The sequence below is a fragment of the Panthera tigris genome, chromosome E2, assembly GCF_018350195.1.
Source record: "Panthera tigris isolate Pti1 chromosome E2, P.tigris_Pti1_mat1.1, whole genome shotgun sequence".
In the NCBI taxonomy this organism is placed as follows: domain Eukaryota; kingdom Metazoa; phylum Chordata; class Mammalia; order Carnivora; family Felidae; genus Panthera; species Panthera tigris.
In genome coordinates this window covers 47,911,563-47,925,919 of record NC_056674.1, presented here as the reverse complement: position 1 = coordinate 47,925,919, position 14,357 = coordinate 47,911,563, and the positions used below count along the sequence as shown (strand labels likewise).

Here is a 14,357-nt window from a genome sequence, read left to right as displayed (position 1 = left end):
TGTAAGTAAACTGTGCTCTAAGATCTTGAGATGATCATACAATACTCAAGGCTAGCCTGTTCCATTGTTGATCGTCTAAAAGTTAGAAATGTTGTCTCCCATCAACCCAACGCTTGGTTTCTGGTTTTGTCTCAGAGAAGCCCATACAATAGTTCTAATTTCCTCTTCTATATAATAGCCCTTTGAAGGGAAGGGTGGCTATTTCATCCTATTAAGGCTTTCCTGTTCCCAATTAAACACTGTGCTCCTCATATAACTTGGATTTCCAGATGATGTTGATTGCCATTCTGGTTACTTCACATGTGATTTTTTTTCTCATGTTTCCACTAAAAAAATACAGTGTCAATATCTGAAGACAAAACCTGGCACTGCCTTGAGCAGTAGCTATCTCCTTCCTTTAGCTGATCACAGTGTTTCTCTTATACAGCCTAACCCGCCTTGGTTCTGAGGCCTCCATACTGGTCTTTGAACACATTTTGAAACTGTAGTCAAATAAAACCCCCATCTGACTTGTTTTTGGGATTTTTTTTGGCATGAAATTTTATTAGAGTACTGTCCTTACCGAACAATAGAGTTTTAAACCCAAATGCATTCTTGGTAAATTGCATCCTATTAGTGACCTTCCATTACTTTAGTCTATGCAGATCTTTTTGACTCTTGAACCCATATGTGCTTCATTGCTCAGTGCCCCACCTAGCTGGGTGTAGTGGCATGTGGACAGATCCATTCATAAAACATTAGAAGGCAACTTCATTTTTTCTTTTTGTAGTGTCTCTAGCCTTCTAGTTCAACAAGTCCATTTATAAATACTGCATTACTGTACTTTAGCGATGCTGTTAAAGTCACAGCCATAGCCATAAATGAAAACTCTTAGCTCTGCCTCATTTCCCACGACTGATTAATTCATAGGCAATTATTTGTAGGTGAAACTTCTGCATGTTGGCTTAATTGACCCTTGCCTTTCTTTATCAAAGGCAATTTCCCTGGGAAATTAAGAACTGTTTACACCTGCAGCTGCTCGATCATGCAGGTGGCAATCCAGCTGTGGCTTTATGACCCCACGCCCATTTTATCCCAGGGTTCAAAATCAGAATTACAGAAGGTCATGTGTTCAGGAATATGGCTCTTTAGAAGGATTTCTCTTTCTCATTGAGGGAATCCAACTGAAGAAAAATCAACACTGAAAAAGGATAAAGTAAGTCACCTGAGGTAGAACCTCATAGCATCCTGGGAGGTCATCGTGATTGACAAGCTGGACCGTTTTCTCATAGGGGTACTTCAGGAAGCAGCGCCCAAAGTCCACCTCTGTGTTCACCATGTGGAGGGTAGGTACGATACACCTGCTCAAAGGAAAGACCCATTAAAGAATTCAAAAGGATAGAGAGCTTGTTTACAGATGGAGAATGCAGAGTCCCAAGTTAAACACATTTGTCACTGTCACATGGTTTTTCTCTAATAACTACATTAATCATTTTTAAATCTTCTCTCCTGTCATTCCTATCCCTTAGCCCCCAGTCACCACTGTTTAATCAAAAAAGGGCTAGAAGCAAGACTCCTTAAACAGCGGTCTTCCATGAGTAATGACTAACATTTCCATTGTTTTTCATATTTGGCTTTCTTTTACCAAGGGGCTCCCACAGTGTAAGTTCCTTAGGGTAGTGGAACTGTTTCCAAGGCAAATAGGGCCAATGCTACCAGCATGGGGTCCTAACTAGCTGTGACACTCTGGACCAGTCAGAGTCCCCCGAGGACGAGCTACAGTTTGCACCATCTAAATTATGGTAATAATTGTAATTCCTAGGCAGAACAGCTGTCTTGGATCAGGCTTGGGCAGCTGCTCAACCCAGAAATGGCACCGTGACAGTGGTGCTCAACGTGAAGGTGGGTGTGGTAGGGGAGGGGAGGCAGAGTGGGGTGCAGGGGAGGAGGAGTTGAAGCCCTGTGTGTGCAGTTGGTCTATCATGAGGTTATCTGTGTTTCATTTTGTGTCTACATCTCAAAGTCTTCCCTGCCTCACTGCACTGTCACAATATAGTGTCGTGGTGAGGAGCAGTGGTGTCTGAATCAGAGCCAGGCTCAAAGAGTGACCTTAACAAATACAACCTTGAGCAAGTTGCTTTCCCTACCGGAGTTGCATTTTGCTCCTAGGTAAAATGAAGGCAATTCTAGGGATTGACATTAGCATAATTAACTCAGAGTGTTGTGGGAAATACAGGAGCTAACGTGAGAGAAGAGCACAGCACAGTGCCTAATGCACTGAGCGAGAGCTCAGTCAGAGATGATTAACCTGTGGTAGAGGGCACCGCGAGCTGTCACGGCTGGCTCTCTGCAAGTTCTGAAAGCAATTCTTTTGTTGAGGGTCTTCAAGCAGTTCCTACCGATTACACCAAAAATAATGACATGAAAGTGAGTCTTGTTAACCCAAAATTTGAGGTTTAGCACGGGATGAGTGTTCATTTTTAGCTAGAATGGAAGCTGTCAGTTGACCCGATGACTTGCATAAAGCTAACCCTTCACTACCTGAAACACTGTGGCTGATAGGACTTAGAGTATTTCACTTGGGTCACAGAGTACACATGGTAGGAAACTCATAGCCTCTTAGGACTCTGTTGTTGTTGTTGTTTTCTTTAACTCAGGGTTTCCCATTGACAGCTGCAGGGAAAGGGGGCTGAAAAGGGGAAAGTATCAGAATCAACCCACCCAGAAAAGAAATGCAAGCCTAGACAAAAAAGCTAAACCTGGGTATAGAAAGGACCAGATGAAAGAGCTTTTTCTGTTTTTAAACGCGCAAAACAATTAGTTAGGTCTTTGGAAGGACTAAGTAGACCATGGCAAGGCCTTGACCTTCAAGTTCTTTCTGATATATCTGAAATTCATGAGACCTAAACTCTAGGGATGGATATGTTATCAGGCTTTTATTAAGTAATTTTCTCAATTTCATTTAGATGGCATTTTCATACAAACCCTCTAAAGCCCCAGACCTGAATACCTGTTTGCTTTGGCAAGAGTGTGGTCCACGATTTTATTTATTTAATCAGGATCACTGTCATCATTAGCATCTACTCCACTCTTAGGAAGACCCCAACTTGGTCAAGGAGACACAATCAACAAATGGCAGAGCCAGGATCTTAACCTGACTTGAGAGTCCACTGCTGCCTCTATTAAAATGGAGAGAAGGTGGGTACAGTTCTGAGGAGTTTATGTTGTTAGCCTCATTCGGGAGGCCTGCTTGCAGCCTGCATTGAAGTCATAGTAAGTGTCCTAGTGCAGAACTGTCTTGCTAAATGGACCTTCCACTGCAGGCCTGTGAGCACCACTCTTTCTGGGCATAACCCTGGAGTACTATATTTAAAGATAAAAATTACAAAAACAGCAACTTATGGGGTGCCTGGGTGGCTCAGTCCTTCAAGTGTCCAACTTCGGCTCAGGTCATGATCTCAGGTCAAGCCCCACGTCGGGCTCTGTGCTGACAGCTCAGAGCCTGGAGCCTGCTTCGGATTCTGTCTCCCTCTCTCTCTCTGCTCCTCCCCTGCTCACGCTATGCCTCTCTCTCTCAAAAATAAAAGAAACACTAAAAAAAATGTAAATAAAAACAGCAACTGTTCACCTCTTCCTGGTAGAACCCTTTCAGTTACATACACGGAAAGTCAGACCATTAGGGAGCACTATTATTCCTAACGCTGCAAAACGCGTGCGCACGCACACACACACACACACACACACACACACACACACACCCCTTTTCTTATCTGCACCAGAGGTGTGTGCTTGCTGTTTTAAAGCTTTATCATTTGAATATCAGATTCCATATCAGATTTGCTTTCCCAGGAAAGCAGAACAAATGCAGTGAGAACTGGTTGCAGGCATGCTGCCTCCGTGAGAGGCAGCCATTGCTGGCTGGCGGCTCAGGGGAGACGCAGGAGGAGACAAAGCAGGTGAGTGTGATACCTGGCTGTGATTAGGAGCGCCAGCACTTCTTCCCCGATGCCCTCCACGTCCACCACCAGGGCCAGCTCATATTTCTGCACGGTGTTGGAGCATAAGGTCACCTGGAAAGATAAAGGTGAAAAGCCGCTCTTCCACAAGGCCGGCCCTCCCTCTGTGCAGCGGAGAAAGGAGCCAGGGGAGGACAGCACTGATGAGGACGGCTTCTGAGTACTTTTCATGGGGTGTTTGGCGTTTTACATTTTCAGTTGAACAAGTTACATTTTGGGGTCAGGGCATGCTGAGTTTTTTCAAAGGCGAGGTTAGAAACCAAATGGCTTTTAGTACAATAGGTTTGCTCATTTCTGAGAAGACTGTATCAAAGAAGTCATATACCTGCATAAGGGGAAAAAAATGACCCTGAAAGATAAGCCGTAACAAGCAAACTTTCATTACTCAATTTAAATTGTTCTCTATGCCTCCTGGCTATAGAAATTACAAAAATTCAACACACCAATAAAACACTACAGCTAAGTTTCTCTTACAGCAAAATAAATGAACATGAAACCATGTCAGTTCCAGAAAAGGGCCTAAGAAATCAACTAGACTTTTTTTTTTTAATCAAAATCTTGTCTCCCCACTGTCCACCATATTCATTATTAGAACAGAAAATGGGAAGCTCCAAAGAAAGGTCTATTCAAGGACAGTATGTGCCCAGTATATTCTATCCTCTGATTTTTATTTATTCTTGTGAAATATTACATTTAGCTGTTGAGGTCCTGTCACCGTTTTTAATTGCTTAAAAATGATTTGTAGTGGAAGAGATACTTGTAAGTCTAGAGAACAGCTTCTAGCATAGGTTAAAGCTTTTCAGTACATAAATTATGTATGAAGGACTAATTAAAGAATTTTTTTTTTGGTTGCAAAGGGAATCACTGGATGCAAATTTGAGTCCACACAGACATGGTTGATGTAGTTCAGGAGTGAACACTGAAGCTTGGGGAAAGCTTTTCCAAATCTGAAGGGAAAATAAAGTGAAGGTGGAGCCACTGATTTGGAAAGAAAATTTGTCAGATGTGGAGAGAAGCAGTTGGCCCAGCATGCAGAGGCTCCTGGAGTGACTCTAACCCCTGTTCCTGTCTCTGAGCTCTGGTTAGAAGGCAGAGCAAGTGGCTCTCACAGAAGGCTGCTAGGCAGGTGCTACGTCTTCGCAAACCTTCCTGTGCGATGCGTGAGAGGGAAAAAAGGAAAGGTGGGTGATGTGTAGGCTGAGCACGAAGTAAAAAATAAATTCTTTGCAACAGCGCTTCTTCCTGGGAAAGCCACAGTGAGCAACTGCCATGATCTGAAAGGTTGTGTCCCACCCCCCAAATTCATATGTTGAAATCCTAACCCCCAGTGAGGTGGGAATGAGGAGGTGGGGCCACTGGGGGTGATTAGGTCATGAGGGTGGAGCTCTCATGAACAGAATGAGGACCCTAATGAGAAAGACCCCACAGCTCCTCTCCGCACATGAGGACATAAGTCAGCAGGCCGCCCCTCACCAGAACTCTACCATGTGTCACCCTGATTTTAGACTTCCAGCCTCCAAACCGTGAGAAATAAATTTCTGTTGTTTATAAACCACCCAGTCTCAAGTATTTGGGTTTTTTTTTTAACATTTTTTGTTAAGTAGGCTCCACGCCCAGCATGGAGCCCAATGCGGGGCTTGAACTCACAACCCTGAGATCAAGACCCGAACGGAGATCAAGAGTCAGACACTTAACCCATGGTGCCACCCAGGTGCCCCTCAAGTATTTGTAATAGCAGCCCAAATGGACTAAGACTGGGAACCTGAGAAGTGACAATGATATGTGATATAAACCTCATTGGGCCCACGGAGATGCCCTTGGGAGAGCCAAAGACTCCCAGAAAAGATTTAGGATGAGCGGCTTCACGGTGAGATATTATGAAACATTTAAAGCAAATGTGGGGCCTAAAACCATACCTGAATTAAATATTCAAAGGTCATGACTAAAGAGAAAATTGCCGGGCGCCTGGGTGGCGCAGTTGGTTAAGCGTCCGACTTCAGCCAGGTCACGATCTCGCGGTCCGTGAGTTCGAGCCCTGCGTCAGGCTCTGAGCTGATGGCTCGGAGCCTGGAGCCTGTTTCCGATTCTGTGTCTCCCTCTCTCTCTGCCCCTCCCCCGTTCATGCTCTGTCTCTCTCTGTCCCAAAAATAAATAAAAAACGTTGAAAAAAAAATTATAAAAAAAAAAATAAAGAGAAAATTGCCAACCTTCGCCATGGAAGTCTTCTCTTTTTTCTTTCCCAGAAAAGATAAAAATCATTTCAACTTAGCAGCCTTCAGTAATGCTAGACCTAACTGTTTGGAAGAGCAAAAGTAGGTGAAGGAAGACAGTAAAATCCTTCTCAGTGAGCTGTGAAATAATTCTGCTGGTGGCTCTGCTAGGCCATGCCCAGAGCATCACACTGTGGGCCTAAATATAAAGCACTGTTAGGGATATCACATCTACGTTCACCACGAAGCCCAGATTTGTATTAAAAATCTGAAAAAACTGGGTATCATCTGTGGCACAAATACGGACATTGATTGGTATAAACAATTAGATTCTGAAGGAAAGGAGCACCTAATTATCAGTGAGTTCTTAAATCTTTTTACATCAGTATTGATGAGTGTACTATCTATGCAGAGCAGGGGTTTCACTGGATTTCTCGAGAATCCACGTTTTGGTGAAGGCAATGCCTCTGGATTGGTGGAAATTCACGGGAGTAGTGTCAGTTCTTGTGCCCAATATATGTGTATCTGGTTTCTTGTGCCTCCGCGGTTTATGTCCTTATAGGCCCACTTTTCCACGTGAATTAGAGGCACTCCCTCCCGCTGACAACGGATGTATAAAGCAAATCCTAGCTGTGATCCTAGTAACTATCTGAGAGCGTGGCTGCCTGGGAGTATGTGCTGGGAGGCTGTGCACTTTACCCTGATAGCAGCAAATCCTTGGGGGCGAATGGTGCCACTGCTGGGAGTGATGGTGAATTCTTTTGGTTTCGTTATGGGTCTTTCGTCCTTGTTCCAAAGCGGTCTTTTGTTGTCTGAATACTGCTCACATCTTGAAATGCTTTTCTGGCCATCGCCATCTCCAGGGACGCGCAGTTTGAAGGTCATGGGGACTAAGGAGGTATTATTGAGGGAACATATCAAGGTATGAGGGAAACCTGGAAAACAAAATGTAAGGTGAGATATCAAAGCCCCACTATAGCCTCCCTTGAAACTTCAACCTCTGCTACTATTGCCAAACCACTTAAGTGAACTGCCTGTGCAATTCATCACCACTTGCTTAACTCCACCTCTCCCTGATATTGTCCTCAATTGTACCATCAATGAATGCATTTCATTCATTCATTCAGTCAGTCAGTGAATACTTGTATATGCGTACTATGTAGCAACTATAGACATAAAACCAATCACTTGATGTTCATCCAGGTCCCTCTCAAGAAGCAGCATCTATTATTATCTGTTTGGTGAGTAGTTCTCCAGAAGTATGCTTTGCATTTAATTTTTACACAGAATACAGACTTTTTTAAAAAACTGAATCACGTTTGCTCTTTTTATCTGCCAACGTGTGAAAGGAGAAGCCTGTGTGGTTTTCCCTGCTGTGTGACCCAGAGCCCGCCAAGATATTATATAACTCCTCCTGGACCTGTCTGAGGCTCATGCTCCCAGGGTCGATGACACAAAATCAAATAATAGCATCTCCTGAGAGAGACTTTACAATCTGCTTTTGAGCCAGCCAGAGACTAACACACTGGCTTTTACCTCCCTTAGACAAAGCTACTTTTTCACGTTAAATCCAGCCTTCCTACGTTCAGTTCAGTGAGACTCCTGTTCCTTTTCTAAGAGATGTGGATCCTCCTTGCCTGGCAGGCAATAAACTGAGCTCTGATTTTGGATTCCCGAGGTGGCCACTCTATCTGCATATTTCTATGGGATGCAAACACTATTCTTTCTACCTGGAGCCCTAATGCAGTAAAACACAATTGGTCTCTGCTAGTTACTACATTACTGCAGGGGATATTTTGGACTGATCTATTTGTCTCCCCATTTCTGAGCCTTTGTCTACACATTAGGACTGTTGGAGGAAATGCATTTATGTCTCCTTTGTGATATTACCTGCCAATCTACTTGGAAGAGATCTCTTATGGAAAAAGAATTGCCTGCTTAAATGTACCTGAAGGACTTTCTTGGAAATTCCAGAGGAGCTGCTAGAAAGTCCATTTAATAATCATGTATTGCTGCATTCAGCTTTCCAGAACTTTCCCAGCAAAGACTATTGAAACTGTAGATCCCTCACCCTTGTTTATTTTTACTTGACCATTTATAGGATCAGCACTCTTCTAATGTACAGGGTACGCTGGAAGTGATTTGTATAAAGATTCAGATGGGTCCTTCCAAACCATTGCTCAGACTATTTCCCTGAAGCTAGAAGGTTTTTTGAGAATAAAGCCAACTATAACCTCCTAACTAGAACAGTTCCTTGTACAATGACCTGTAAACCCCATATCGCTTGCTAAAAAGCCTAAAGAAAGTGGTATTATTTTGTTAAAGACTGAAGGGTCATTAATAATACAAGTGTTACTCCTAGCTTTCTGCTTGCACCAAATCCTAATACTATTGGGTTTAGACTTCCCTCATGCTTTCAATGATCTCTTCTGCTAACCTTTCTCAGATCTTTCTATAATCATTATAATTAAGATTGTAAGGGACAGGGGAACGTGGGTGGCTCAGTCAGTTAAGCGTCCACCTCTCGACTTTGGCTCGGGTCTGATCTCATGGTTCATGAGATCGAGTCCTGCATCAGGCTCTGAGCTGACAGTGAGGCTTCTGCTTGGGATTCTGTCTCCCTCTCTCTCTGCCCTTCCCCTGCATGTTCTCTATCTCTCTCTCAAAATAAATAAAAATAAACTTAAAAAAAAAGGTTGTAAGGGATAATTACAATTAATTGTCCCTGGGCCCCCACTTTACAACATCCTAAAATCAATTTAAATATTTCTTCTTGAGTGAAATACTGCCTGTTTGTACCTGGGCCATGGAAGACAACTATCGTGATTTTTAAAAAATGTTTATGGCCCTTAAACCCTAACTTCTCTGGCCAAATTATCCAATGGTCAGGTCCACTGAATGCCTGGAGTCTTCCAAACTCCCTATTCTCATTCCACATATTCCTGTACCTCTCGAAAAACAGTGAGTTTGCAAATACTTACACTCTGCCCTTTTGGTCTATAATCTGGCATCTCAGTTGTTACCTGGTCCATTGTATTCTTTGATGAATCTGAGGACTTATCAAAGCTTCACTGCTCTTTCAGAGATCATCACCACCTATATTCTAGAATCTGACTCTTTCACCCTTCTAGCTTCCATCAACCTAATTATTCGAAATGTCATCCAACATCCAATCCTACCATCAAAATATTTATAGCCATACTTTAAACATTTCAGATACCAAACAACAGTACTATTACCTGTCGTCTACTTTAGGGTATTTATAGTAATCTAACACCATCAATCCCAATAGGTCCTGATGCCTAATCTAGATCTGCATCTCTAAGCAAATAAAGGCTATGTCTCCAACACTAACCTATAACAGACACCTCTTCAAGAACATGCCTTTTTGCCAAGATAGGGACAATATCACCAACTTTAACAATATGTCTGTCATTCTGAAATAACTAAAAAAATTCCTTCAATTCCTGGCTTATTCCTGTAACCATTAATTTCTCTTGCATTTCGAACTATCGAACTATCGAAAGACCTACTGGTCTTTCATTCCTGAGCCAATCACATGCTTACTTTTGTCTGCCTCATCAAAGCCATATTTGCACATGTGAGGTAATAATTAGGAAGTTGCCAATAAATAACTCTTCAATGTACCATGTTTCTTTGTGACAGGAGGCCTATCTTCCTGGAGAAATAAATAATGACACTTTGGGTAGGAGTCATGAAAGAACTCTAGTACCAACTTTAGGACTTAACAATATTATCATCAAATAATTCTAAAACTGTATCACAAAATGGTTCCTAACTTTGGCTGATACATTGCAGAATCCAGAAGCACAGCAAAGTAGCCTGAATTGACTGACCCAAGTGGTTTTGAAAACGAAATAGCCCTAGATTTCCTGTTGGCAAGCAAAAAGGTATGTTTTTCATTAATATTTCCTGCCACACCACAGGGAAGATTAAGGAATCCATATCCAAACTAAAAGAAATGTAACTTGAATTTTGAAGGTGGACTTAAGTGGGATAAGTTTTTACGTCTCAGACCTGGGGACTGTTGGGTCATGGCTCTGTAGTGTCTTCCCACTCTTATCTAGCTGCGTTATTGCCAAATGGTTCAGTAAGATGTTGTACAACAAAAGAAAAATAAACTTTTTGTAATTTTCATCTAAGCTAGTTACCAAAACTTCTAGCTGGACCAACTATGAGAAACAACTGTTGATTATTTTCTCTATAGCTCAAGGAAACAATGAATAAATTACCCAATAATGGCTTTTCCTATATACTTAGGGATAAGAGAGGACCAAATGGAAGATGATAATGGGAAAAAAACCTACCTAGCTTTGGAGCATGCATAAATGGTTTTATCTACTGTGTTACCCAGAGCTTGCCAATATCAAATACAGCATTTTGAACACCTCCTGTTTGCCATATCTCACTGAAATGTACCATTAGGGGCCTTGATGCTTTTAAATGTTTGGATTCTAGATAAAAGTGTTCCAGATATTCTCAGGGCTCAAAAACTGGCTTATCGTTGGTACACTATTTACATTAACCTTTCAATAGGGCAGATTCTAGATAATGAATCAGTATGATATTTCTTGGAGTGACTGATTTGAGGTTTTTATTTGGATTATTTTTTCTCCCTCCAGGGCAATATGATACAGGGCATATCTTCCAAATGTTCTGTGTTGGAGCTCATATTTAAATGCCTGTGAGGGTATGTTGCTGTCATGCATCAGTTGCCCAGAACTCTCGGTGAACTCAGTTGAGCTGGTTGGAGGGTAAGTGCATAGGTCTTTGGGTAATTCACCTCTCACTGCATATCAGTCACGGTTTCCCTTGAGAGAGTATGCCTCTCTCAGTTGGCCAACAGACAATTTTCAAATTGTAGGTCACTTTTACTTTCCTTCGAAAACTCTATAACTCAAACATGCACTACAAATTTCTAAAAATTCCTCTAGCCATTCTCATATTCTATGGTAACAAACAGACATTCAACTCCATTGATATGGATTTTCCTGTATTTAGGAAATGTTAAATGTTAAAGCAATGGATAAAAACGTTATTAATCAGCTTTTTGCAAAGAAAGGATATTTTTTGTAAAGAAAAAATTTTCCCCAAGTAGATGGCCCTACTTGAAGCAAAAGAACTGAAAGTCAAAATGGGAGGCAACTGAGAAAAATGGAAAGGATTATGGACTATGGATTCAGGCTAAGGTTTCTCAGTCTTTCCTAAATTATTATCACCTCCTAAAAAGAACCACTGTGATTAATTAATTTTCAGTGAAATCAATTAATTAAATATAATTTAAATTAGATTAATTTCTCCCTAATGAGAAAAATTAAATACTAAGGAAGAAGATTCTATTGGGTAGGGTTGAACTTTGGAGGACCACAAATGTGGGTTAGATCTACACTCTTCAACCCCAAGCAAACAATTTTTGACCCTTTGGGGGCAAAATCATCCCTGTTGACAGTGTATGATTTAGAGAGAGCTCAAGTGAAATACTCATTCTGCCACTGCTATATGACCATGGGAAGTTATTTAACTGTTCGAATCATCAGTTCTTCCAGCTCCGAAAGGGGAATCTTAAATAGTATCTCCCCAAAGGATTTAAAGGGTTAAATGCAGTACTGAATGTGATTCACTTAGCAAAGATTAGAATATAAGAAAGAACCAATAAATGGAAACTTTTACTGCTAATGCCACCACTGCTGTTACCACTGTTACTCTTTGGAAAGGTGGAGACAGGAGGAAATGACTCAGGGGAAGTAACTGAGCAAGAAGACAACAGAAAAATATAGAAGTCTTCAGCTTGGAGTGATAGGACACCTGAGTCAAACCACCACTGAATTCACTTGAAACTTGAGAGCATCTCTGTGAAGAGGCTGTTGTGTAGACATACTGGCAAATCAGAAACTGCATATAAAATGGAGTGTTCAGAACATTCAGATAGCAGTGTGAAGTTTAAGGCTTTCTATTGTTCCACTGCTGAACGAGCAAGGACAACCATGGCCTGACAGCTATTAGTGCCCAGGACGTAGTTATAACTTTCACAGATAAACTAGGAAATGGCACTGAAATGTCACTGCTGCAGAGGAAGAAGAGAACAATTCTAGACTTTCTTGCTATTACTCGTAAAAAATTGGTAAGAGAGCTTTTGTGTAAACTTTCCTCCTTCCATGTAGAGAGAGAGGCAATTCCACTCAATTTCTAATTTAATATGGAAAAATTACTCACCAAAGGAAACATCGCCAAAGTGCAGAGCAGGAACATTAAAGTGGAAGGTAGGTCCAATGACACAGCCTCTGCAAGTAGGAATACAAGTTGGGGGGAGTGGATAGAGAATCCAGTGAATTCAGTGTAACAGTCAGGAACTAGGAAGACAGTAAACATTAAAGCCATAAACTGCATTAAGTCAAGTACAGAATCTAGCACTTAAAGAAACCACAAGCTGATGGTCTTATCGCAGTGGTTCTTAGAATTCTTTTTCAAGACTCAAACCACTGGGTTTTAGCAAATGATGCTGTGATTAATTTATCACCAAATGCCTACCAATGAATGAGGCAGGGCAGACACATCACCAAACCAATGACACAGAATATTAATATGGATAAGATACATATCACGAAAAGTTATTCTTAGATAAGAAACAAAAATTATAGCATTAAAATAATAAGCATTAAAAACTATCAATGGCACCAATATTCCTGGTCCCAACTTTTATAAAACTGTTTTTCCAATTCCTACCACCAACTAGTTGTGATCTTGGCCAGTCACATTACCCCCATAGCCCCCAGTTTCTTTTCCTCCTGTATAAAAGAAAAGACTGCAATCTGGTATAGGTGACCTTGAAGGACCTTTGCTGTAAATGTTGGTTCATTTCTCTCTCAGTGCAAGGCCTCAGGATCTTGGAGTGATTCTCTAGCTTAAAGTAAATAGTAGAGAGATTCTACAGTTTCTAGTTGACTTCAGCTGCAGTAAATAGCATAATGGTCCCCAATGATGTCGATGTGCTACTCCTCAGAATGTGTGGATATGTTAGATTACATGATAAAGGGGAATTAAGGTTGCAGAAGAAATTAAGATTCCTAATTAACAGATCTTAAAATAGGGAGACTTTCCTAGATTATCCTGGTGGGCCCCATGTAATCAAAGTGTCTTTAAAAATACAAAAGGATGCAAAGAGGAGGCTGGAGTAATGCAATGTGAGAAGGACTCAACCAGCTATTGCTGGCTCTGAAGAAAGAGGAAGGGGACCCTGAGCAGAACACTGTGGGCAGCTTCAAGAAGCTGGAAACGGCTAGGAAATGGATTCTCTCCTGGAGCCTCCAGGAAGCAACACAGTCCAGTCAAGACCTTCATTTTAGCCCAATAAGACCTATGTTGGACTTCAAAAGAATAGAGCTATAGAATAATAAATTTGTATTGTTTTAAGCTACAAAGTTTAATGTAGGAGTAACAGAAGACTAATAAATATGTATTAGCTTATTCTTGATTTTTACCATGATCCATATCCCTAGAATCTAGGTAAGAACTGAGATAATCCCCATCTATGTGCCAAGCTTTTAAAAATTATAGACCTACAGATACCAGAAAATGCGTTAATCAGGAACATCCTCATTCACCCGGCTCGATGTTTGTGAAGTGGGTGTGCCATACTGTGCTGAATGCGTCCATGCCCTGGTGGTATTTTGGGCTGCTGTACGTCTGACCTAATGTGGGCAGGGGCTGTTGCAAGTCTGGGAGGAGCCATCCCATCAAAGACTCAATTCTAAAAGCAAATTTCAATCCTAAAAGCCTTTCTCGGGACCAGCTATTCTATTTCATTCGAATGATCCAAAGTAGTTTCAAAAGGAGTGGCTGGTACTTGGCAAAGAATTAGGATCCAGTTGAGAATGAAGTCAAACAGGCCTATAGGATAGATGCTTGACTTGTAAAAGAGGTTTCGTGAGGCCAAGTAACAAAGAGATCAAAGGGATGGAAATGCACAAATGCTAAAGAAAGTAAGAAAGAAGCTCACAAAATTGTACAAAGCAGTTGTTTAACAGGTGCAGATGTAGAAAGAACTGGAATTAAATCACATCTGTTCATATAACTAAGGGAACTGTGGCCAAATACCAACTGGAATTGGATATGGCTGCATTCATTCTACAAG

The 14,357-nt window shown here is 41.4% G+C and overlaps 1 protein-coding gene across 15 annotated transcripts in view; it reads right to left on the bottom strand.

Annotated features, from left to right (window-relative positions):
- The window catches only part of HYDIN (HYDIN axonemal central pair apparatus protein), a 441,202-nt gene that overhangs the window by 211,701 nt on the left and 215,144 nt on the right, over positions 1-14,357 (bottom strand). For all 15 annotated transcript variants that reach the window (XR_006211638.1, XM_042967954.1, XM_042967958.1 and 12 more), the window contains 4 exons: positions 12,440-12,507; positions 6,905-7,140; positions 3,949-4,049; positions 1,205-1,340 (listed from right to left, as the gene is read on the bottom strand). Coding sequence is in view for 14 of the 15 variants with exons in the window: in XM_042967954.1 (XP_042823888.1) it covers positions 1,205-1,340; positions 3,949-4,049; positions 6,905-7,140; positions 12,440-12,507 (541 nt within the window). In the remaining variant the exon portion in view is untranslated. The remainder of the gene's footprint in view (positions 1-1,204; positions 1,341-3,948; positions 4,050-6,904; positions 7,141-12,439; positions 12,508-14,357) is intronic.